Source organism: Hoplias malabaricus, chromosome 17 (genome assembly GCF_029633855.1).
Source record: "Hoplias malabaricus isolate fHopMal1 chromosome 17, fHopMal1.hap1, whole genome shotgun sequence".
Taxonomy (NCBI): domain Eukaryota; kingdom Metazoa; phylum Chordata; class Actinopteri; order Characiformes; family Erythrinidae; genus Hoplias; species Hoplias malabaricus.
Window position 1 is genome coordinate 18,594,079 of NC_089816.1, and position 26,181 is coordinate 18,620,259.

Genomic DNA, 26,181 nt, shown 5'->3' on the forward strand with positions numbered 1-26,181 from the left:
ACCGGCCAGTTCTGGCTCTGAATCCGGACATTTTCACTAAGGCTCAGGAACTGAAACATCACCATCCAATCCCAGCTCCAGAGTCTAAGCACTGCCTGCCAATCTTAGGACAGAACACGAGCCTGTGCTAGCCAATTGTTTAATGGGGGTGTGGTTTGTGTAAAAAGCTTGTGCGCGAGTGCTGGACATTCACACTGTGGTTCACTAAAGGAGACTGTGTGTCTCGTGTGCCTTTCTGAGACAACTCAGCGTATGCCTCATTTTTCATCTCAGCGTGAGGGAAAGAGAGGAGGTGGAGGAAGGGAAGGAGGCTCTTATTTCGACTTTGGACTTCAGTGTTGTTTCTGAGGCTCCATGCAAAGCTCCATCCTCAGCATTCTGCTGTGTGTAGCCTCAGGTAAGTCTTCAGATCCTTCACCTTCAGACATGCACCGTTACCAGCATTGGACAGAGAGGACAGAACAGAGGATGATGGGGTATGAAGCAGATTTGTGGATTGATTTGTTAATTTCAAGTAACTGAATATAAATCTATAACTTTCTGCATGTTTCACAGAGCTTCCAGAGCCCAGTCTTTAATTACAGTCCAGCCCTTGCACTCTGAGGCTCAGAACAGGTTTACAGGTGTGTGTGGTTTACCTCTATTTTCATGAGCTCAGTATTAAACTACTGAATTGTTTAAAGTAAATTGTGATGTGTAACTCTGTGTGTAACTCAGTAAAAAACCTTGCTAATTTAATGATAATTTAGTGCACATGTCGAATATTGGAGTTGTGTTCTCCAGAGTGACTGCATTTAGGTTGAGTTTGAGTGGAGTTTACAATCCGGAGCCAATTTTTGGGTTAGTATTTGACCTCACTAAACCTTCAGACACATCTTCTGTGTAATGTAAAGTATTCACACAAGAACAGAGGCTGGGGGAGTGTGGTTGTTCTAATCCTGCTAATTTAAATTTATATTTAAAAATATGCAGTCTAAAAAATTCCTTGTGAATGATCACTTAAAATTTCTACAGACAGATACAATTAAAAACATTTCATTAAGATTTTTAAGTGGTTTACTTCTGGAAACAGATCATTTGTCCTATTTATTAAGACATTTTGGATGAACTGTGTCCACAAACAACTGGCCACTATAGTGTCTATGTTCTGAAGATTAAAATGTTCTTTTGGACCGTTCTCAAAGTATTTAAAATTTAAAAATATCCAAAAGGTCCAAAATACACCCTCCCTCTTCAGGGAGACGTGCTTGTTCCGGAAGCATTGCAAAAACCTGTCAAGTGAAGTTCAAAGCAAATCAAAGTATTTATTTAACAATATTGGATCCAAGAGAACTAATACATGAAAAAAAACAGTCTAATGCCCTTCCCAAGTAAAGTTCTGACCTCTCCCCATCTGACTCCACAGTTATACCCCCTATGACGTATAGCCTGGTGTTGAGGCGTTTCTGGCTGATTAACATATATTAATATGCACAATAAGACATGTTAGTACTCAGGTTTTTCGCGTGCGAGTTTCACATGCACCCGTGACCCCAAAACATTCATCATGCCCTTCTGACAATATACCTTTTCTTTCCCAAGCCTCCTTTTCTGTCACCAAAATTTAGGGGAGTCCCTAATGGAATTCAGGGTCCTCCTAAGCTTAACACTTGTGATTTATATCAGCATGCTAAAAGTCTAAGTGCACCTCTGTTCAATGTTAAATGTTTAAGAATTTAGAAAGGTGTAAATACTGAGTCAACATGCCAGTTAGTGTGCAGGATCTAAACTGTTTACTACATGGGTAAATACTGGTTAATCATTCATATGAGTACATATAAAATACAAGATTTCATACAATGAATATGTAATTATACTTTCTAATTTTAACTAATCTTCATTTAAGGATATTTGTCCACTAATACAAGGTAAAAAAATTGTTTCCTACAACAATTCCCCCTTATGACGTGTCCCAAGACACGTCATCACACTCTAAATCCTCCAAACATGTTTTTGACATGTAGTTAACCTGTGAGAGCGAAAACCTGTCGGGCAGCCAACCAACCAATTTTTTGACAGGAAAAATTCTCCCACTTGCCCCTTCTGCCCCCAGGCGGCCAAAATTTTAACCATGTCAACAGGAGGAAGTAACATTATTTCCCTGTTTGTTATCCCCCAAACTACTTATTCTACAACAGTAATTCCTCCCGCTCTTCCGCACACTCCAACATAGTTAACATATATGGTGGTGGAGGATCTTTGCCCTTTGTTATTGTTCTCTCTATCAGGGACCTAATACAAGGTACACAGCAGCATCCGCACGTGACTAGAATAGCGGCAAATACCACTACGACTGAAGCCATAGATATGAACACGCCTTTCCATTGTCCAAAAGTTCTCTCTAACCACTTAGTGATTGGATTGTCTACTCCCGTGTTTTCTGCCATCTCTCTAGACAGAGATTTTAGGGCTATTAAGGCTTTAGTCACCTTTCCATCTGGGGCCGTATTATTTGGAATTACAGTACAGCATACATCTCCGAGCATATGACAAACGCCACCCTGATTACCGAGTACCATATCTAAAGCTATACGATTTTGTATGGTCATTAATGAAGTTGCAGATAGTTGTTCTGATAAACCAGTTATTGCTGCTCCAGTGATGTTAGCCAGTCTCATTACTTGGTAATTTATGTAATTAATTCTATCAACGTTCTTGTTTGGTGTGATCCAAATGAAAATACTTTCCCATCCTGCCGCTATCTGATCTACCAATTTATGTTCGTCTGGCACTGCACGGGGAATTCCTATTGCGTCTATATAAGTGGGTGTGTTTTTAGTTAAGTCGAAGTCATAGTCACCTGATCGTCTAAGCCTATTGTGATTAGGAGTGGGTTTGTGCGCGCCATACATAGTGATTGGGGAAATTAATCTAACCATAGCACAAAGGCCGTGACTATCCATAGGTAGTCTTAGCAATAGATTTAACCCTCCACAATAATAATACAGTCCTGCTCTAGCCCATGGTCCTATATAGTTACCGGAGTCATGATTAAATATAGTGTGGCACCATTTAGGATTTATGTTACCTAAGTGTTTTGCACTCCGTGTCACGTCACCTGCTGTATGGTTAAAACAAGTGAAGTTACCTGATTCAGGAATCTTGAACGGCCCTGAGCCTGTGTTGTTTGCTATGACTGGAAAAATGTTTACCAAGGCAGTACTCGGAAATAATGGGGCTGGACCTAAAAACAATGTTGGTCTGGCTATGCACCCGTCCATGTTAGCTTCTCTGGCTTGCGCATTTATCCATCTAATCCATAAGTTACTCCCTTCAAACCCTGTGCTTAATTTTACGATTTGTTCGGTTGTCCATGTAGAATAATCTGTTCCCAATATAGACTGATTCCCCCCAGTGTTGTCTGTCATGTTTTTTGTGTCCTCAACGGTGTCGGCTGTTGGTTTATTTCTAACTCTGACCTTAATCCACCCCACAGGGTCATTACCACTTACATCTACCCCGACCCCTATGAAAAATGCTGAAGACTTTTCCCCATTAGAGTCGGCTTGCCACTCCAATGCAATAGTTATCAAATTGGTTATTAGACCATTATCCCTCTGTATGTTAAGTTTTTCCCATTTCTCCCGTTCACGAGTCGCTCAACGTGTAGTCGGATTCCAATTAACATGTGTTGACCTCATCACATCTTCCCATTTGTTACAAGGTCTAGCCTTATAAGCTGCTTGGTCGGTGTTTTGATTACATTTAATATTGTCGTCACGAGTCCAACACAAATACACCGGCTCCCCATTATGCCCCAGCTGATTTGTACCACATTTAACCACTTCACATAAGTTCACTCTCCATGTGGTTGTCTCACCCCAATGATAGTCTAATTCTATACCTCCCCAGCGTCTGATGCATTTAGATTTAGGCTGAGAGATGGTTCATCGTTTAGTTCTACTTAGCTGTGATGTTAGTTCTTTAATTGTCGCGTTTGCCGGGCATACGATTGCTGAAATATTGACAACTGTTCCCTCTACCGTTGTTAATTGTTCCTGTGTGAAGATCATGTCCAGTGTTATTATCATTATACTCAATAGAGTAATAGTTATGGTTACCTGGAGCCATATCAGAATATCTGGAGGAAGTACTGGTTGGTAATGTTGTCTGCATTTTGTCCTGTCACACCCCCTTTTACCATACCAAGCCATCATTAAACAATCAATGTGTTTCCCCACTTATTTTTATCTTACATTTCCTTATACTTAAGGAAATATTATCTAAACTCTTATATGTTTAAGTGTTAAAGTTACAGGGTGCGTTTTTTTTTTTTTTTTACAATTTGTTTAGAAAGTTCAACCTGCAAGGAAAGGAAAAAATTAACAGTAGAAGCAACCTGTAAAAAAGAAGAACAGTCCACGACAACCTGTAAAGAAAATAATAATGTGTTCTGGATCTTCAACAGCTTCAGACAGCACTCCAGTGACACCTGTTGTTCGCAGAGTGTCCAGCTGGCACTTGTTACTAATTAGATGCTTGCTTCTCCGGCTGGGGCTCCTCTGGTGGCAGTGCTGGCTTGCACTGAGACAGGTGGTACCATGAGCTGCCTTTACCTTTGAGTCGTACCGCGTGGCTGGTTCTCTCTGTCACCCGGAATGGGCCTGTCCAGCGAGGTTCTGACCACTTTCGCTTGATGGCTCTCAGATACACCCATGGAGCGATGGCCACTTCAGGAGGTATCTCATGCTCCTCGTCTCCTCCTCTGTTTCTCCGTACCTGCACAGATAGTTCCTCACACACTGATTTTAGTTTCAAAAACAGTTGACGATACTCATCTGTGTTTGTCCCAGGCAAGCCCGCATCAAGTCTTGTTTTCGGGCCGGGAAATGCTACGCCTCTGACCAGTTCAAATGGGGAGAAGCCTGTGCTTCTATTAATTGAACTCCGAATACTGATCAGGGCAATTGGGAGGGCATCAAGCCAATTCATGCCCGTGGTCAGTGTAATCTTAGCTAATTTTGATTTCAAATTTTGATTCATCCTCTCCACCTGACCTTGTGAGGCAGGATGATACACACAACCATAGCTATGGCACAGCCCCAACGACTGCTCCACCCACTGCAGTGTTTTGCTCGTGAAATGACTCCCGTTATCTGAAAAAATTTTCCTAGGAAACCCATGGTTCGGAATCCAACAATTAATCAGAAACTTACAGACTGATTTTGCATCTTCCCTCAGAGTGGGGACTGCCTCTACCCACCCCGAGAATCTATCTACAACGACCAGGAGATATCTATATCTCCTAATGGGGTCAATCATATCTGTGTAATCCATTTGAATCTTATGTCCATGAGAATCTGGCAATGGAAACCTTCCTGGAGCTAGTTTAAATGCTTTTGCTACGTTTTGTGTATTACAAATCTGACATTTAGTGATGTGATCAACCACTAATGCTGACATGTATGGGTGCCACCATTGTTTTAGATTTTCCAGTGTCTGTCGTCTTCCTACGTGCGCCACTGTGTGTGCTTCTTCTAAAACTGCTTCTGCTAGTGACATTGGTAAAACTACTTGCCCTTCTTGTGATGTCCACACCTGACTGTTTGGGCTAGCTCCCTTTGCTAGCCATACTGACTTTTTCTTCTGATCCTGTATGTGTCTAAGCTCTTGTTCTGTGGGAATCGGTTCCCAGGGTACACTGGAGTCCAACACAAGCATGTTGTTGGGTTCCGTGTATCCTGCTGCTCTTTTTGCTGCCTCATCTGCAGCCTCATTCCCTCTGTTTATTATTGTGTCTCCCTTTTGATGTCCTTTACACTTCACAATCGCTACCTTATTTGGCTTGTGTATAGCTGCTTCCAATCACATCAGTTCTGTCTTGTGTTTGACTGGTTTCCCTGTGCTTGTGACATATCCAACCTGCTTCCAATGTGGAATGTCTACGTGCGCAGCTGTTACTACGTACGCTGAGTCACAATAAATAGTGACGTCCCTTCCTTCTGCCACTTCTAATGCTGAAATTACTGCTAGCAGTTCTGCCTTCTGCACTGATGGGTTTTGTTTCACCTCCTCTGATATAACTGTCTGAAACTCATGTGTTTCCCCCTTTGCTTCCTGAACTACTGCGTATCCTGCTCTGACTTCACCTGTATCTGCCCTGTACCCACACCCATCCGTCCATAAATTCCATGACCCTGGAATGGGTGTGGCTTGTAAGTCTGGTCTTACTTTTCCTTGCCTTTCCACCTGTTCCTCACACTCATGTGGTGGACCTTCAAACATTCCATCTGCCATGTTAACTCCTTCGTGTGTGTAGGTGATGTTGGGTGCAGTCAATGCTTTGTGAATGCGTCTCTGTCGCAATGGAGTGAGTGTGAACATCTGTGAGTTTATGTACGCTACTGCTCCGTGTGTGGTTAGAATGCGCAATGGGTATCCTGCTACTAGATGTGCTGTTTTCTGTACTAATTTGGTCAGTCCTGCTACATGTCTTGTGCACTGTGGTTGTCTCCTCTCTATAAGGTCCAATGGGACACTTAAATACATTAGTACTGCTCTACCTTCCCCCTTTTTCTGAAACAGTACACCATTAATCACAGTGTCTGTTTCAGAAACATCCATGTAAAAAGGTAATGAATAGTCAGGTCTGGCTAAGTCAACTGCAACGGATAAGGCTTGTTTAACATCTATAAACGCCTGTTCTGACTCCACCGTCCAGGTGAGCTTACCAGACAAATTTCTCATCCCTAGAGATTTCACCATGTCTCTAAGAGGTTGTGTACGTCCGATAAAGTCAGGAATGTATTGTCTGCTATAGCCATTCAGTCCTAAAAATGCTAACATGTCTTTCACAGTTTCAGGTTTTGTGTGTGACAGTATAGCGGACCGGTGTGTGGCGGACAAGCCCATGGAACCCTGTGTTACTACTCTCTCTAAGAAAGTAACCCTAGATCTGCAGCACTGTAATTTCTGTTTAGAAACCTTGTACCCCGCGTCTGATAAGCATTGCTTCAAAGCAGATTTCTGGTGTTTTAGCCGCCAAAGCAATATCATCAACATATTGTATCAATAAGGAGCCTTCTGGCAGTTGGCATGAGTCCAGACTCCGCCTCAGGGCCTGATTAAACAATCCTGGAGAGAGAGCAAAACCTTGAGGTAATCTAGTGTATCTGTATTGTATACCTTTATGTGTGAATGCACATATATCTCTGCAGTGTTCTGCCAGCGGAATACAGAAAAATGCGTTAGCCAAATCAATACAAGTGAACCATTTCATGTCTGGACCTAGTTCCGACAGAGCGGTGTACGGTTTAGGAACCGGAACAGTGGCAGTAGCCAAGGCTGCATTCGCGGCTCTTAAATCATGGGCCATCCGATATTGGCCAGGCTCCTTTTTCAGAACCGGCAGAATCTGTGTATTCCATGCTGATTGACATGGTTCCAGGACTCCGGCCTCCACCAAAGCCTGGACCATTTTATCCAAAGATTCAACAGCATCTGGCTTGTGTTTATATTGGGGAATCCAAATTGGTTGTGTAATATTCATACAAAAAGAGACAGGTGTTTGATTAGTGTATCCTACATCAGCTGGTCCTGTGGACCACAATGTGTCAGGTAGTGATGCTAATAGTGCCTCCGTCTGTGGATGATCAGTGTCCTCACAACCATGGTGTCTAGGCAGCAATTGATGGTGCAATGTTACTAGGATGGGTGAGTTATCAGTGATGTGATATGTCTGTGTTGACTGTGAAAACATGACACCAGGCAGCTGGGTCCGGACCCAATCCGTGGCCTCATTTGCTCTTTTTACCATAGGGCCCAACTGCTTGGCCTCGTGTCTCGGATGGAGAGCTAGTGAAATGTGTGGTGCCGCCGTGTGAGACAGTTGTACCTCTAATTCTGTTTGAAAAGCTTCATGGTAATTTAAATCTCCCCCTACATCATAGAACAGGGTGACATGGAATGGGTCGGGCGGAGGGACGTAGGGTGCCATGGCTGTAATCCAAGGCGACCACTGGTGGAACAAAGCAATGAGTCATGGTAACGGGTCCGTCTGTCCAGTCACTAAACCCCAGTAAATGTCTACCGACTCATCCTGCTGAGGTCTCATCAGGTACATACCATCAGTGTACCCCACCACTGACACAGTTTTGTGTCCGTCCAACCACGTAAGTGTGATCCCATCTGGTTGGCATAAAATAGATACTCCCATTTTCATCAACAAGTCTCTACCACAAATGTTCAAGGGTGCTTGTGGTGCAATTAAAAATGAATGTGACACAGTCTGTGTACCAGTACTGACTGGCAAATGTCTTGTTTTTGGCAGTGATGTAGATGTCCCCGAGAAGCCCCTTACTTGCACAGTGTGTTCGCTCATCAGATGTGCGGGTAATACTGTGTTGATGGCTGACCATGTGGCTCCCGTGTCTACCAGAAAACGGATTTTGGAGGCCCCCACAGTTAATGACAGCATGGGTTCTGCCCTGGCCCTGCTGTCCTGGTGCTCCTCTGGGCCCCGTCAATGTCCACCCCACGGCTCCATGCTGTATTGGCCACCAGGAAGATGTGATGGCTCCGGTTTTGGTGCCGCCTGTGGGTGTGGTGCCTGGTGTGGATAGCCGGAGTCAGTAAAGAGTGGTGCCCTACATTGTGCTGCCCAGTGGTCCAAGGCTCCACATCTTAGGCACGCCCCTGTCCGGCGGCGGACCCTGCCCCTCCACCTGCCATTACCCCACCCCCTGCCCCCTGAGTAGGGCTGGTATGGGAAATATGGACTTGGTCCATAATTATACGGTGGGTTTTGTGGTGGCCCTGATTGGGTAGGCATGTATGTCTGTGTGTTCATGAATGTTTGTGGTGATTGCATAGTTGGTGGTGGTAGTGCAGTCATAGGCATCATGGTGTCAGACTTTGTTTGCTTTTTATTATCATTTATAGATTTCCTGGCTTCTGCTAGTTGAACAATTAGTAGGTCTCTTTGTAACTTAAGTGTCTCCTTGTCTTTGTTATCTAATTTTTCCTTATATTTGTTCATATGGAACAAAACGTGTCTAACCCACAGGTCATGTGGTGCGTCAGGGCCCACATTAGGATCGTCTTCAATTTTGTCCTTTATGAGGGCTGGCAGGCCTTTCACAACTGCAGTTCTAAACCAAACCAACTGCTGCCCCCTAGCGTTATAACGTCAGTGAGGCGCTGCGAGTGAGTGTGGAAAAGATCATAATTAGGTTGAGTAGATGTCTGAGCCTGTCTCTCTATTTCAGCTGCTTCCATGGAAGTAGTCAATCTTTTAATAATGTTTCTAAAATCCCCAAGTGCTAGAGTCATGCCACCTGTCAGACTGTCCAGCTTTCTTATCCAGGCAGCCGCTCCACTACATAAAGGTGGAAGCTGATTGACCAAAGTCTGTGCATCACTCAGTGATAATGGTACATATTTATATGTTCCTGTACTAGTGGCCACTAATGGAAGCATAGTGCCGACGTTAGTGTCAGTCCAATATCTGTCAGGCGGGTGTCGGGGTCTGGTGCTTCGTCTCAAAATGTCCGTTTTGTTTGAGGTGTGCTGTCGCATTCTAAAGTCTGTTGTTTTAATTCCAATTGTCTCTTTTCTTCTAGTATGAGGTTTTCCATGGCACGCAATGTATTGTTCAAATCAATCATCCGTCTACCACCACGTCGTCCATTCGCACTGTCCTCATCATCTGCTATGTCCCTCATCTTGGTCAGAGTCATCCGTTGTGACATGGCCCTCTAAATCTGCTTTAATCCTGATGTTTTGTTTATTTTTACTTGGCATCGGGTTCTTAAATGGTGTTGTCAGTGTTTGTTTATTGGCAATGCACACTTTATCCTGTTCTATATAATTTCCTGTGGTATCTATAATGTCAGAACAGTCGGTGTTAATATTAGTGTGTGCAATTGAAATTGACTCATGTGGCCTTCGCAATTGAAATGGATCTTCTGTGTGTGCATTTGTGTGTGTGACTCTGTGGGCTGCCTGCTGACAAGCAGAGCCCCTCCCGTCTGTGTCTGTCTGTAAACTCACTGTGCCTGAGTCTACACTGAAGACTGGTAGGATATTGTCAGGTGTTGGGACTTGGCCTAAGTTGTATGGCGGAGGCGGAGCTGTAGGCTCCTCCCCCTTGTGTTTGGTATACTCAATTTCCACTTCCGCATTCTCGGCAGTAAGTGAAACAGCCTTCAAATGTGACGGACCTGGTGTTTTCAATATAACGAGCTGCGGGGTGATACTGAGAAACGCCATTTTAACAGCTGTTAACTCCGCAATGTCCGTTTTAGCTATTTTCAAACTTTTCTTTGCCTTAGCTCTGTTGAAAAGGCTAGCCCTACTAACCTCTGCTTCAGCCTGATGTAATATTTGCTCCTTTTCTCTCTTCAACTGATTAATGCAAGTTATCAAAGATACAGTGTCCCCTGTGTGTGTTTTAACCCAGTCATCAAATCTCTTGAGCACACTTTTGTGCACAATATCCCGCTTTTTCAAATTTATTGCTCCATTTTTCACTCCCTCAGCGATCATTTCAATTTGCTGAACTAACGGTTTCCATTCCCAATTCCCCACGCCGTAAATGGCGTTTAATTCATTATGTAAGTCCCTAGTAGTAGCCATATTGTCTGTAAGGAGCTGATTTAAAAAATTGGACCTTACCTGAATGGGTCTTCGTTCTAGTTCACTCTTTAATTGCAAATCAATTAACACTGCAAGGTTTCATCACAATTCAACAGTTTCCCAGGGTCTCCCCCACACAGCGCCCACGCAACACTTAAGCGCTCTCTGGACGGTATATAGAAAAGAGAAGAAAAAAAAAAAAAGTCCAAGTTTTAAAGTCAGGTTTAAACACAGCCAATAAAAGCAGGACCACCTCAGCCCTGTGAATAATTTCACAGGTGGATAAAAAAACATAAGCGTGTCTTCAAACAATATTCAATCAAAAGCAAGCGAAGCCTAATTTACATTAATTATGAAACCGGCCCACGGACCGAAAAAGCTTATTAGGCAGAAGCAAATAACACGCCAATATACGAAATACAATTCGTAGTAAATGGAAAAAGCAAGAAAAGCAGGACAAGTATCTCACAACACACAATTAAACCAACGACTATATTTTAGGAACGAAAACAAGTTACCTGACACACTTAACCGTCAACAAGCCACAAATGTGCTTAATATGTTGAGAAATAGTTCCAGCCAAACAGAAGGAACATCATCAGCACACCGTTAAAAAGGCAATCAAATTCCAAGTTATATTATAACAAGTGAAAGCAAAATTTTTGAGAACTACTGAAATAGCAAGCAGGTTACAAAATATGTTATGATGAACGAAAAGTTCAAACCGAGGCAGAAAATAAATTTTTAACACAAACTACCACAGTCAAAAAAAAATGCAAACTGAACCGGAAAAATAAGATTCTTAATATAATAAGCCATAAACGAAATACAAAATATATTTTTATCCACAGCGAGTCTAAATGACCAATATATGCAAATAAACCCCAAAAAGAAAGACACAGAATTTTTAAATCTGAGCAGGCGCTCTTGTTCAAATAAATCAACCAGTTTATGCAATCCTCTATCGCCCTCTAGCGAGCAGAAACATACACGACAGTCATGTAACAGCCTCTAAGAATAACACAGGCTCTCAGAACAGACATAAAACATGAATACACAATCAAATTTCATTAAAATACACCAAAACCAGGTGGGAACAGCTTCCACCTTTTTTGCGGGAACAGCTTCCGCTCGCGGGTACAGCGTCCGCGACTAAATATGAAATGTGCGGGAACAGCGTCCGCGTGATTATACTTCAGAGGAGACGAACTCTCATGGACGAACCTTTTCGACCAGGCAATAAACTCGAAACCTCGTCAGGTTCCGAGTGGAGGACGCCACCTCTCTGTCTCAAAGATGGGAACCAGCATCCATCTATTATATTTTAAATTCAATAATTATTTTTTTCAAACAAGCAACCCCAAATGTATAAACTGATAGAAAATTATAAAAACATATTTAACATAAATTGATTTGCTCAATACCCCACTCCGGACCGCCGTCGGACCTCCGCACCACTCCAATTTAAAAAGTCCAATATGCAGAGTTTGAATAAACAGGGTCTGCGCACCCACCTTAGTTCATTGCGGCTGCGACTGGAAAGGAGTCCAAAATCGTCCTAATTCTCGAGCTTCCCGCACGTCGGGGTCACCAATTGAAGATTAAAATGTTCTTTTGGACCGTTCTCAAAGTATTTAAAATTTAAAAATATCCAAAAGGTCCAAAATACACCCTCCCTCTTCGGGGAGACGTGCTCGTTCTGGAAGCGTTGCAAAAACCAGTCGAGTGAAGTTCAAAGCAAATCAAAGTATTTATTTAACAATATTGGATCCAAGAGAACTAATAAATGAAAAAAAAAAACAGTCTAATGCCCTTACCAAGTAAAGTTCTGACCTCTCCCCATCTGACTCCACAGTTATACCCCCTATGACGTATAGCCTAGTGTTGAGGCGTTTCTGGCTGATTAACATATATTAATATGCATAATAAGACATGTTAGTACTCAGGTTTTTTGCGTGCAAGTTTCACATGCACCCGTGACCCCAAAACATTTATCATGCCCTTCTAACAATATACCTTTTCTTTCCCAAGCCTCCTTTTCTGTCACCAAAATTTAGGGGAGTCCCTAATGGACTTCAGGGTCCTCCGAAGCTATCAGCATGCTAAAAGCCTAAGTGCACCTCTGTTCAATGTTAAATGTTTAAGAATTTAGAAAGGTGTAAATACTGAGTCAACATGCCAGTTAGTGTGCAGGATCTTAACTGTGTACTACATGGGTAAATACTGGTTAATCATTCATATGAGTACATATAAAATACAAGATTTCATACAATGAATATGTAATTATACTTTCTAATTTTAACTAATCTTCATTTAAGGATATTTGTCCACTAATACAAAGTAAAAAAAATTGTTTCCTACAACAGTTCATAGTGGGTACCACAGCAAATGAAGGTAGAGGAAATGTTCTGATACATCTGAGACCACCCTGGGTTTGAGCACTTGATGCAAGAAGGGTCATGAAAAAGGTAGATATTGGATCACCTGCTCCTGCCCCCTCTGGGTGGGCAGGTACCCCACAGGTATTTTTTTTCAGAAGACCTTATTTCCTGGCTTCCACTGATTTCTAATAAGCTGCAGACTTCCCAGTTTGAGACTCAGTGTTATTGGGAGCAGTCCAGCATGAAACTGTTTACAGTGGTGCTTAATGGGACCAGATGTCAACACAGATGTATTTTATTTCCTGTCCACCACCTGTTAACATCAATCACCTGTAACATTAAAACCTCCTGCTTAAATTTGTGTGGGTTCCCTCAAGCTGCCCAAGCACCTGTGACTTGATCGGTGGTGGAATCTTTGTGATTTCTGAAGGATGTCCTGTGTTCTCTGAATTTAAGGCACCAGCATCAGTTTATTCAGTACTGTAAGCTGTGATGTGGATATGGTCCTCCATGGATATGGGCCTCCATGGATATGTGTGTTTACTGTGTGGCATGTAGCATTTTCCTGCAGAGAGAGAACACCGTTGTTAGAGAATACAGCTGCTGTGAAGGGTGGGCTCTGCCTGCAGTGTTTAGATGGTTTGCTAACGTCAGAGCTAGCTGCTTCTGTTTTAACCAGGAAGCAGTTTTATGCTTTAAGCATTTCACGTGTTGTTATGATGCTGCTTGACAGTGGGACATTCAGCTGGTGCTGCCCTGGTTGCTGTTGGTGATGGCTGCAGTGAGCGCATTCTCATGCCGCTGACTGTTCACTCTGCTGCTGTGTTGATGTGGTGACCTATTTCAAGCTTCTGACTGCTAAAACTGCTATTATCTACAATGACTGCTAAGTCTAAAACTCTGGTCATGTGTTGCTCATTTGCCGCTACATAGACTCATTATTTGTGTTGTGTTGAATTTTTTTATTGCTGTGATCCTCTTGATATTCTGTTTTTGCTATTTTGTAATACTTTGGGTTCTTGAAAAGCACTATATAAATAAAATGTGTTTTTATTATTACAACAATATGGCTAGAGAGGGTCCATGGACTGATGGAGCTCCATACAGTACCTTCGGGATGAGTTGAAGTGGTGTTTATGATTCAGGGTTGGGGTCATTCATTCTTCACCCCTTGCCTGATGTTTTTGGGGCTGAATGTAACCTAGCATCACATACGTTTTTTTCAAATTTTCTGTAACATAAAGTTCTAGATTCCAGTATTTTAGTCTCTCTCTCTCTCTCTCTCTCTCTCTCTCTCTCTCTCTCTCTCTGCAGTGGCTCTGATTATGGTTAATGTATCAGAGGGGTCCTCCCATTGCCCTCTGGGATATTTCCCCTGTGGTAACCTGAGTACCTGTCTGCCTCAGCTGCTACACTGTAATGGAGTGGATGACTGCGGGAACCAGGCGGATGAGGAAAATTGCGGTCAGTCTTCAGTTTCTATGAAGAATCCATTTGGTTAATTTTGTTTCAGAATTTCAGAAACTCAGATTCAATTTGTTACTTGCTGTAAATTCTCTTATGTGAGAAAAAATGGTTGGTTGATTGAAAATTTTTAAAGTATCAGACTATTTGCGGCAAGTCTCAGGTCTGTGATTTCATGGTGGAGTCACCGGGAGCAAAGTACTTTCTGTTTTTTTTTTTTTGTTGTTTTCTTTTCTTTTCTTTTCGAGCATCTCACATTAATAAATTCATCCTCTTCACTGGGCCAACTGGGTTTTTTAATATTACACAAAAAAGTTTTACTTGTGTCTCAAAAGCTTTTATTACGACTTGTTTGAGCTGAAGCTCAAAATGCTTTAGCTCAGTGTGACAATGACCTTTGAAATAATTTGAAATTCTAATAATAGAACTATGGATATTTAAAAGGATGGTGATATATAATTTTTGCCACATCCAGGGCACCATTAATCCTTTAATATTCACCAGTCCAGTGTTTCATTCATCATTTCTAAGTTAATTTCTAAGTTAATATTAACTCAATGACAGTGGAGAGTTATTGGATAACAAACCTCCTGATGTGAACAAGAGAAAAAGCTTATGAGTCCATCCTTCCATCCATTATCCACCGCTTATCCGGGTCCTGGTCGCGGGGGAAGCAGTCGGAGCAAGGAGATCCAGACCTTCCTCTCCCCAGCCGCTGTCTCCAGCTCCTCCGGGGGTATACCGAGGCATTCCCAGGCCAGTCGAGACATGTAGTCTCTCCAGCGTGTTCTTGGTCTGGCCCGGGGCCTCCTCCCCTTTGGACATGCCCGGAACACCTCACCAGGAAGGTGTCCAGGAGGCATCCGGACCAGATGCCCGAACCGCCTCAACTGGCTCCTCTCGACGTGGAGGAGCAGCGGCTCCACTCCGAGTCTCTCCTGGATGTCCGAGCTCCTAACCCTGTCTCTAAGGGGGTGTCCAGACACCCTGCGGAGAAAACTCATGTACCCGTGATCTCGTTCTTTCGGTCACTACCCAAAGCTTGTGACCATAGGTGAGGGTCGGGACGTAGATCGAACGGTAAATCGAGAGCTTTGCTTTTCTGCTCAGCTCTCTCTTCACCACAACGGACAGGTACAGAGCCCGCATTACTGCTGACACTGCACCGATCCGCCTGTCAATCTCCCGCTCCATCTTTCCCTCACTCATGAACAAGACCCTGAAGTATTTAAACTCCTCTACTGGAGGCAAGATATCACTTCCAACCTGGAGAGAGCACTTCACCATTTTCTGACTAAGTACCATGGACTCGGACTCCCTACCGCTTCACACTCGGCTGCAAACTGGTCCAGCAAGAGCTGGAGGTCCCGGCTCGATGACGCCAACAAAACCACATCATCGGCAAAAAACGGACATGGAATCCTGAGACCACCAAACCGGGCACCTTCCGCCACTTGGCTACGCCGAGATGACTCGTAGCAAAGAGCCCAGTACCCCATATTCCAAGAGCACCCCCCACAGAATATCCTGAGAGACACGGTCGAATGCCTTCTCCAGATCCACAAAACACATGTAGGCTGGTTGAGCAAACTCCCACTCACTCTCCAGGATCCTAGCAAGGGTAAAGAGCTGGTCCTGTGTTCCACGACCGGGGCGGAACCCGCATTGTTCCTCCTGGATCCGAAGTTCAACTATCAGTCGGACTCTCTTCTCCAGTACCCCCGCATAGACCTTACCGGGGAGGCTGAGGAGTGTGATCCCCTATAGTTGGAACACACCCTCCGATCCCCCTTTTTAAAAAGGGGAACCACTACCCCAGTGTGCCAGTCCAGAGGCACTGCCCTCGATGTCCACGCAGTGTTGCAAAGACGTGTCAGCCAGGACAGCCCTACAACATCCAGAGCCTTGAGGAACCCGGGGCGAACTTCATCCACCCTCGGGGGCCCTACCGCCAAGGAGTTTTCCTACCACCTCGGCCACCTAAGCCCCAGAGATAGACGAGCCTCTGACTCAATGTCACCGGCCTCCCCCGGGATGCAGTTGAAGCTCTGCCGGATGTGGGAGTTGAAGATCTTTCTGACAGGTTCCTCTGCCAAACCTTCCCAGCAAACCCTCAGCACACGTTTAGGCCTGCCAGGTCTGTCCGGCATCCTCCCCCGCCATCTGATCCAACTCACCACAAGGTGGTGATCAGTTGACAGCTCAGCACCTCTCTTCACCTGAGTGTCCAGAACATATGGCGGCAGGTCCGATGATGAGACTATAAAGTCGATCATCGAAATGCGGCCTAGGGTGTCCTGATGCCAGGTGTACTTGTAGACACTTATGCTCGAACATTCGTAATGGACAAACTGTGACAGGCACAGAAATCCAATAACTGAACACCACTCGGGTTCAGATTAGCGGGGCCATTCCTCCCAATCACGCCCCTCCAGGTCTCAATGTCATTACCCACGTGAGTGTTGAAGTCCCCCAGCAGAACAATGGAGTCCCCAGAATGAGTGTTCTCCAGCATCCACTCTAGGGTCCCCAAGAAGGCATGGTACTCTGAACTGCTGTTCGGTGCATAAGCACAAACAACAGTCAGAGGCCTTTCCCAAACCCGAAGGCGGGTAAACCCCAACGTACAGGCGCTAAGCCGGGGGGCTATGAGTAAGCCCACTCCTGCCTTATGCTTCTCACCCTGGGCAACTCCAGGGTGTGAAAGATCACTCCTCAGCCTCCCCGGTAAGGTCTATGCGGGGGTACTGGAGAAGAGAGTCCGACTGAAAGTGAAAGAGCATCCAGCCCCTCTCAAGGAGATTGGTTCCAGAGCCCATACTGTGTGTCGAGGTGAGCCCAACTATATCTAGCCGGGACCTCTCAACCTCGCGCACCAGCTCAGGCTCTTTTCCCATCAGAGAGGTTACGTTCCATGTTCCAAAAGCCAGTTTCAGTAACTGAGGATCAGAACGCCAGGGCCCCTGACCCCCGCCGCCACCCGATCCACAATGCACCAGACCCGGATTACTACCTCTCCCACAGGTGGTGGGCCCATGGGAGAGTGGACCCATGTTACTCCTTAGGGCTGAGCCCGGCTGGACCCCATGAGTCCGGCCACCAGGCGCTTGCCAAGGAGCCCCTCCCCCAGGCCTGGCTCCAGGGTGAGGCCCTGTTAACCCTACTCCGGGCAAGGGAAACTGTGTCTCTGTTCTTAATCTCTTTATCCTTGTCTTTATGGATCACTCTTTGTCTGGCCCATCACCTAGGACCAATTTGCCTTGGGAGACCCTACCAGGGGCTATTGCCTCTGACAACATAGCTCCTAGGCTCACGCAGGCACGCAAACCCCTCCACCACGTTAAGGTGGTGATCCGGGGAGGGGAAGCTTATGAGTTAACCTCTTAAATTCTGCTTAGAATTCAGTTATACAGCATAAGTGGTATTGTCCAGTACCTGTTGTGATTTCATTTTGGAACAGCTCTGAAAGGAAGTTGAGTTTTTAACCAGCCCAGTGTAGGTCATTTCACTGATTCTCTGTTGCACTGAGATGCCCTCTAAGACATTCATATTTACCTATGAACCCATTTCTTCTCAGGGTTAAGAATTGGGTTTAGGGTTACTAGTGAAGCATACAATTTGGGTCACTACTATGCTGGAAGGTACATCACTGAACGTCACTGCCATATGTTTTTCAGGGGTAGTTCCAGTGAAGGGGATCCTTAATACTCCAGCAAACCAAGACATTATTGACAACCATATACTTTGTGGAACAGTTTGGAGATGTTGCTCGTCTATTCCATCACGATTGTGCCTCAGTACACAAATCAAGGTGCACGAAGGCCACCATGACCAACCATCACATACATTTAACCTCAAACCCATCAAACACATTCATGATGAACTATAATGGAGATGGTGAGCTAGACACTCTTGTCTAAATTCAGTGTCTGACCTCACAAAGGCTTTTCTGTATGAAAGGGTAGACATTCCTACATTCCACAATCTTGTAGAAATCCTCCCCAGAAGAGTGGAAGCTGTTATAGCTGCATATTAATGCCTATTTATTAGGAACAGGGTGAAATATGGTCAGAAAATGTACTTTAGGTGTAGTGTGTGAGTGCCATTACTTTTGTGAGCAATGTTACAGAAATATAATGGCTGCATGGCTCTGAGTTCTAACCTCCTTCATGTTTTGGGTTTTTGTGCAAAATGACAGTGAACCCTGGGGATGACTAATCCTGGTGTTGGCAGCTGAGTGTGAAAGTTCAGAATGGGGCAAAAAGTCAGATCCTACATAATCACAATGGACATTAAAGGTTGGGAACAGTAAGAAATGGAAACAAGCAATGAAGGGAAGGCTAATGCCAGCTTGAATCTCTAAACTTTACCTCTGTGAGGAAATAATTCCGATCAGTTTAGCACAGGTTTCTACATCTTAACTATTGCCACTTCTCATAGAGTAATTTGGAATCAAAAGGAGAATTCCGGAGGAGTGAATTTTTCCAATGCTTTGACAAAAAAAAGGAGTGTTCTTGGAATGAGAGTGATGGAGAAGGTGGGGAGTTTGAGGGCTGAAGCTGAAGAGAAACCCCTGACTCTCAGTAAGATGGAGATGAAGGTTTCCACCTGAACTCGGTCATCTGCTCTTTCTTTCATTGTATGGATAGGGAGGGGAATAACATAGCGATTATTCTCAGTGGGGTTCTACTACAAAACCATTTGTCATTCTGAAGTCTTTGAACCTCAAGAGCTGAAAAAAATTAGACACAGTCTCTTCCTGAAGATTCCAGACCTGTTATTGTACTCAAAAAACGAAAGTATTATATCTACTGTACTCTCCAAACTCGGAGACAAAAAAGAAAATGAGATAATGCCTTATTCATTTTTGATTAGATTAGATTTGGTATAAAAAAGAAAAAGTTGGACTCAACAGCTGCCAGTATCCTGGCAACACACCAAAACTTTTTCCATTACATCAACATCCAGATCTGACCAAAATCACAATGGTCTGTCCTTCCACCCTAGAATAACAGCTCAGCACTATGGGTCTGAAAGGATGTGGATCCAGAGAGAAGAAACATGCAGATGAAGAAAAAAAAAGACACAAGGAGAATATTTGCAAATACAATAAAGAAGCTGCTGATGTTAGACTTTGCTGGCCAGCGTCATGAAGAGAATGCTGTTCCTTTAGGGCAGTGATTCTCTGAATAAAACTGTGGTGCTGATGTGAAACGTGCTACTGGACGTTCTGGGTGGGACATAATTTTTGGCCTGGAGTGGCAGTGATGCTTGTGTCACCTCACGTTTGTGTTGGGAGTGGTCCAGCCTGGGTGAAGGATGTATAGAGCCTGATGTATAGAGAGAACGTGGCTGAGGACAGAATGTGAGAAAGCATGATGGGTGATCAAATGGGGCCCAGTTAAGATTGTAAAAATGGTGAGGCCAGTGTTATTTACAGGAATAAAGATTAATGGGCTGAAAAATAAGCTGTAGGGATTTTGAGGAGCTACTGCCACGTTCTGCAGAACAATTTTGTGGTCAGAAATGGGTATTATTGTGTGTTCTAGAATCGTTTTGTTTGAGCTGTGGACCAGGTTGCTGGTGAATGGATATAGATCAAACCAAGAACATTATCAGGTTCTGTGTCTCATTTTGTATTGTGTCTTTTTTGAAGTACTTATTTTCCCCTGTGTTCTGTTATGTATCCCCCCACCCCCATCTGCTCACCTTCTCATCTCTTTCCTAGGTGCTATAATATTTCCCAGCTGTGTGTCACTTGATCTTGTGTGTTTATGCCCTCTATTTCTGTCTGTTTTTAGGGGGTTCATTGCCTGAATTCTGATATGTGTTTTCTGTGTGTTCCTCTGTGCTGGGGTCTTGATTTATTTATTGATTTACTTGATCTTCTCCCTGTCTGTCTGCATCTTCTGAGATATTTTATTTGAATGCAGGGAAAAGAATGCTTCAGTGGATTCTGTCACTGTCCTCAAGAAATTGTGTCTTTTCTGAAAAAGAGAACCTCCCTCTCTCTCTCTTTCTATATATATATATATGTGTGTGTGTGTGTGTGTGTGAAAAACTTCATCTGGAGGTCTGTTATAGTGTCAGCACTGGGTTGAATATGTTTATACTCAGGCATGTGATAAACCCCTATCCTTGCTGAACTCAGTAAGCCACAGTTAAAACAAAGACCTGTGGGATTTTATCAGACTATTTTAATGTACAAGCTGTGTTCCTACCTGAGAAAGACCGAGTTATTTTACACCAGCAGTGAGGAAGAAATCCTGGGTTTTTCTCTCTGTGTGAGCCATGCACAGAGAAAAGTGTGAAGACCTGCTGAAGGTGTCCTTCATGTTTTAGAAACAACAGCTAGTAGAGCACTGCACTTCGTGGAGCATTCTTTCTCTTCTCTGTATACTGTTGCATTCCAGTATGGTTCATTGTTGTTTTTATTTGGGTTCCTTTGGCACAGTAGCATGTAAAAAGGCCACCCTGTTGGCTATGGAGCGTTAAAGGACTTCTTGAAGTGTTGGAGTTGTCTCTGCTTTTCCATTGTTTGTTGACCCTGTCCAGTTTATCGGTAGTGAGCCAGGTGAGCAGTGGTGTAAGTAACAAAGATTATTTCATGCCGCTCACTCCACAACACCTATATGAAGGATATCTGCCTAGATGCATTTGTTAATGACTGGAATTAATGATGTGTACTGTGACACACTTATCTCCTCCAGTGTGAAAAGGGTTTGAGTCATTTCCAGACCTTCCTTTATGCATTGATTAGCTTGGTGTGGTGTAGTGTAGTTGTTAACATCCTGCACACAGACTGGGGTTCAACTCCCTGCTTAGGTAAATGCATCACTCTGTACCTAGACTGAGTTATGTACCTGTTCTCTGTAGGAGCTTTGGGCAAGGCCCCTAACATTCCTTCATTTTTCTACATCTCAACCTGGACCAGAACAACTGCTACACATATCATCACTAGGATAAAGGCATGACACAGAACTGAATCATTAAATAATATTTCATTATAATTCAATTTAATTCTTAATACAGAAAACTGAGTGAATCTTAGCTGTTTCACCTGGAAGTGAAATAATGAAAAGATTGTGATGTGATGTGTAGAAGAGTTCTGAAGGATTGAGAAAACACTCAAATTTTCCAGTGAGACATGAAGCCGATGTTAATCAGAGAGTGTCTGTGAAGTTCTGGGTGTAAAGGTGTGACAATATCTGGAGTTTTTGTGACACACAGATGATAGTTGCAGTCTGTCATGTTTTGTTGCTGCACCAGGCTGAGCTGCAGGTTAAATACAGTGTGAAACAGAAGGAGCTTTGTTCCCTGAAAGAAACATTACACAATTAAAGCTATCCCTTATCCTGCTGGGGACATTTGACATTTTGCCCCCTCAACATTTTAAGTATTAAAAAAATAATAATTCAGCAATAAAATCTCTTTCCTGTAAAGGCCTTCTGGCTGATCAGAAACCTGCCCAATAGAGGTATACTGCCAGATGCACAAACAGATACAAGCAAAGATTAATTTGTTACAGAATCTATTTGGAAAGAAAGTCTCTATTTCTTGTAGCAGAGGTTATATTAGTTTTGCAAATATTACTTAAATATTAAAAACTAAAGTGATGATGTTTTCTTTGAAAGCATCAGCTGGAGGTTGCAGGGTTTGTCCCATTTTCCTTTTACACATTAATTTTAACATTTCTAAATGATCAGATTTAAATGATAGAGCTTCCATTTCAACAGTTTCCTGCTACCTTCAACTGTCCCCAGCCGTCACTGAGGGATGATTGCTATTATGCTGTGACAGAAGAAAAGCTGAAAACAGGATGGAATTTGTTTCATATACAACATCTTTTTATTCACATTTTCAGTGGTGTACCGCTAGTGCATCATTTGACCTTGATTCATACTGCAAAAAAGTCCTGGTGCCACATGAATAACAGCCGTGGTGTTATTCACAGTGATACACACATCATGTGTTCTATTCCTTATTGGAGAGTCAGCACATTTCCACTTGAATGGTGCCGAAACTCATGGGTTCTCAGCCAGAAAAACGTGCCTTTCTGAGCCTATAATCTTGCTGATCTGGAACTAATGAACCTGTGATGTCCAAATATGTCAACTTTGGCCCATTTTTAAAAGTTTCACTAGTTTAAAGGAACTATTACCAGCTCCAGCACAAGCAACTGAACAGAACAAAAATGTTGTTAGAAAACTAGTAAGTGTGGAACCGAAGCACAGAACCATCCTTGGACTGACCCATAAGCGCCGTAAAGTCTGTACACGGGTCATAGATATATCCTGGAGTCCTGTAAAGTATCGTTCCTTCATGGTTCACTTTCTCATTGTGTTAAAGTTACTGGCAGGTGACAGAAATTTGAGTTTAAAAGAATAGCACTAACTTGTTTTCAATTTATCAGACTCTGCAGACTGACACTGAGGACACCACAATTTGGGTTTGGGCTTCATATACTTCACATTTGCATTTTTGCGGATGCAGGAGGCAATAAGTACCAGAGAACTTTCTCAGTCAAGCTTCGGAAACATTGTATTGTAATGATCTCTTTTTCCTCCAGGAGACAACAATGGCTGGCCTCATTTGTTTGACAAATATTTTGGAAACCCCAGCAATGACCTTGGGACCAAATCTAACGTGTGTTGTGAGTATGATTTCTCCAAAACACCGCAGCAGAAAACAAAGGTGTGCAAACTGTACTCAAGTGGTTCTTTAAAGCAAAGCCACAGGAGAACTACTGGGTCCCAGTGGGTTGTTCCTTAATTTAATATATTCAGCCTTTTTCTTTGTAATCTCCTATGTCTCCATCATACCCTCCACTAACTCAGATTCACAGACTCCCTGCTTTTAGTCAGTGACGTGAAACACTGTGGCTTTAATCACAATAGAAATCCAAGGGTTTATTTTGTTAAGTATATGTTGTACATTTTTAACCAGCACCATGCACAAATTAAATTAATCTCTGAGGAGAAATTATGCTTTGGACCAGAGTCAGATGATAAGTGAGAGTCAGAAGTTTTTCTGCAGCACATCTTCTTTACTACCACTTTTATTTTAAGAGTGTGAAGCCGAAGCACATAAAATTTTAGGAAGATTCTGAAACTGGCTTCATGAAATTTCAGAGGAGGAGACCAGTTCCTATTTCAGCAGCCAATGAAAGGCATTTACTTTAAGATCACCTTATTAGAAAATTAATCCTAGACTGTTTCCTTTTGTTTTGTGTAATCCGTGCAGCAGGAAGGCAGTGATTTCCTAAGAAATTCTGGGTGAATACTTCTCGAATTCAGCTTTGAAGTTGAATGTCTATCTGTCCCTCTGCTCATCTGTCCATCTGTCTGTCTCTATGTTTGTCTGTCTGTCTCTCTGTCTTGGTCTCTCTCTCTGTGTCTGTCTGTCCTGCAGTACTTGGCCCTGTTCCAGCTGGGTGTCAGTGCAGGGATCTGGAGTTGGACTGTGATGGTGCTCACTATAAAGATGTCCCCTTTGTCTCCATTAATGTCACTATGATGTGAGTTCTGCCACCTTGAGTAGGGAGCGTTCTCAGAACCGTACACTGGTCCAAATATACATACACACACACACAGATAATCCAGAACCTAAAATATACCTCCTAAAAGCACCCCTCCTGAAATAACGACTGGCGATTACGGTGGAAAAAATGAGGCCTGGGCCTGATTGGTACAGCTCCAGAACCACGATGGGTCAGGACACGACAGTTGTCTGTCTGTTAAAAATTAAAGTTTTTCCTGTCCCACTTCACTTTCTTCTGAATGTGAGATGAAAGTGTCATATAAGCTTTTCCCCCGTGAAAACCAGAGCAGATTGTGCCTGCTGTGGTCGGCTTTCAATTTCATGGGTGCTTTGCATTTACTTTATTTTTGAGCATGAAATTAAATGTAATTTTATCAAATTATTCTCCACGCAAAACAGCCGTGGCTCTCCTGCTCACTCTAAGAGCTTCCAACTGGGGCTCGTATAATTGTGAGCATAGCTTTCAGCAAAGGCCTGGCATGCCTTACTCTGGCCATGCTGATTCGTCAGTTCAGAGCCAAATGTGTAAATTGTAATGAACTGAACTCAGACGCCTCCAGCACAATCTCAATCAACAAATTAACCATCAGTCAGACAGGTTGTCCTAATGTTTTGGTTTAAAAGTGTAATTTCTTCATATAATTATGAAGAAACCCACACACACATACACAGCCTCATTCTTCTATCAGCTGACAGACAGAGACTGACGGATCTGATGTTTAACACTGCTCTGCTTTGGCCAGTAGCTGTGTGTCCATTCTCCTGTTAGACCCTAATCCTGTTAGGGACCAGTCCACATATTTATTCCAAATGATTAATTATTTAAATATTTTGTTTTAAATTATTAAATACATTTTAAGTATCAGCTTGGATTCATTTTGTTGAGAACTGTTTCCAAACATTTTGTACTTTGGACTTCGTATGTTTATCCTAAATCACTCTCCTCCTTTTCTCTCTCTCTCTCTCTCTCTCTCTCTCTCTCTCTCTCTCTCTCTGTGTCTTCCTCTCACTCTCCAGGTCTTTGCAGAGGAACCGGATGGGGAAGCTGAATGCTGACATGTTTTTTAAGTACCAGAATCTTCAGAAGCTGTGAGTCTGTCTCACTCTGAGATTAATTTAATTCTGGACTAACCCCCATACTGACCTGAACTCCAGTGATGGCTGTGGAGCAGGGGAACTGTGTTCTCAGGAGAGACTGAGCACCCTTCAGAACACGTGGGATGAGTTAGAGTGGTATTTATAATCCAGATCTAATTGTCCAGTGTCAGCATCCGATCTCACTGGAGAACTCGTGTCAGGTGTTGCACGAAGTTAAATCTGGCGTCAGACTAGTGACCGATACACTGACGGTCAAATAGACAGATATTAGTTCTGTAACAAAGTAAAAACGTCATGTTCTTATACTCAGTAGGGTCCTGTTACTGGTGGCAAAACACTCATTTAATGCTGCACATTTGCTACCTGCAGAAAAGCAGAATTCAACACTCTTTCCAGAAATAAAACAATATCTGCATTCATCCAGAATAACAACAAACAAAAACAAAACAAGCCTCATGTAAATAAAACAAAAGGGAAGTTTCCCTTCTCTCAGTTCCAATTTATATAGAGTCTTTAATCTTGTGGTAGACGGAGGCACTGTTGTGGAGATACAAAGCAAACTTATGAGGAGCAATGCCAAATGCTCAGGGAATATCAATGAGGACCCACAGCAGCACAACAAGCATTTGATCTGATTAGGTTTCAGCTCACGCACAGATTTTATTAGTGGCCACTCACCGTGTGGCCCATGGTAAATCCTCAGAACCTGTCACTTTAAAAGAAACAGCATTAATTCTTAATTAAGGACCCGTCATTGTTTTACACACTGACGGCTCTTTGCTTATTCACCCTAAGTTAGTCAGGGATGCACGTCACTGTCCAGAGTTCTTCTGCCGACTGTTTTCTGTCATGTTCCGTTACTTCGTCTGTGATTTCAGACCCAGGACCTCAGGCTGTTTGCAGTTCCTCCTCGTGTTCTGATTGATTTTCAGTATTGTGCATGTCCACTTGAAAGAAAAAGTTAAAACAGGGTAAAATCACATATTTCCTTTGCTCTCAGATCACACCCATACTCATTCAAATTTAAACACTTCAGTGAGAGACTTCTGTGATCGTGTTGTGACACGGCCTACCTCCTACCCCT

The 26,181-nt window shown here is 43.2% G+C and overlaps 1 protein-coding gene across 9 annotated transcripts in view; it reads left to right on the forward strand.

Annotated features, from left to right (window-relative positions):
* Positions 1-219: 219 nt before the first annotated feature.
* rxfp1 (relaxin family peptide receptor 1) overlaps positions 220-26,181 on the forward strand; it is a 47,909-nt gene continuing 21,947 nt past the window's right edge. For 5 of the 9 annotated variants that reach the window (XM_066649725.1, XM_066649727.1, XM_066649728.1 and 2 more), the window contains exons 1-6: positions 220-476; positions 556-623; positions 14,310-14,459; positions 23,029-23,112; positions 23,871-23,976; positions 25,017-25,088. In XM_066649725.1, the coding sequence (XP_066505822.1) occupies positions 355-476; positions 556-623; positions 14,310-14,459; positions 23,029-23,112; positions 23,871-23,976; positions 25,017-25,088 (602 nt within the window). In that variant the 5' untranslated portion in view covers positions 220-354. Of the gene's footprint in view, positions 477-555; positions 624-4,633; positions 4,719-14,309; positions 14,460-23,028; positions 23,113-23,870; positions 23,977-25,016; positions 25,089-26,181 lie in introns of those variants that run through there. The other 4 variants (XM_066649730.1, XM_066649729.1, XM_066649731.1 and 1 more) reach the window with 4 other exon arrangements.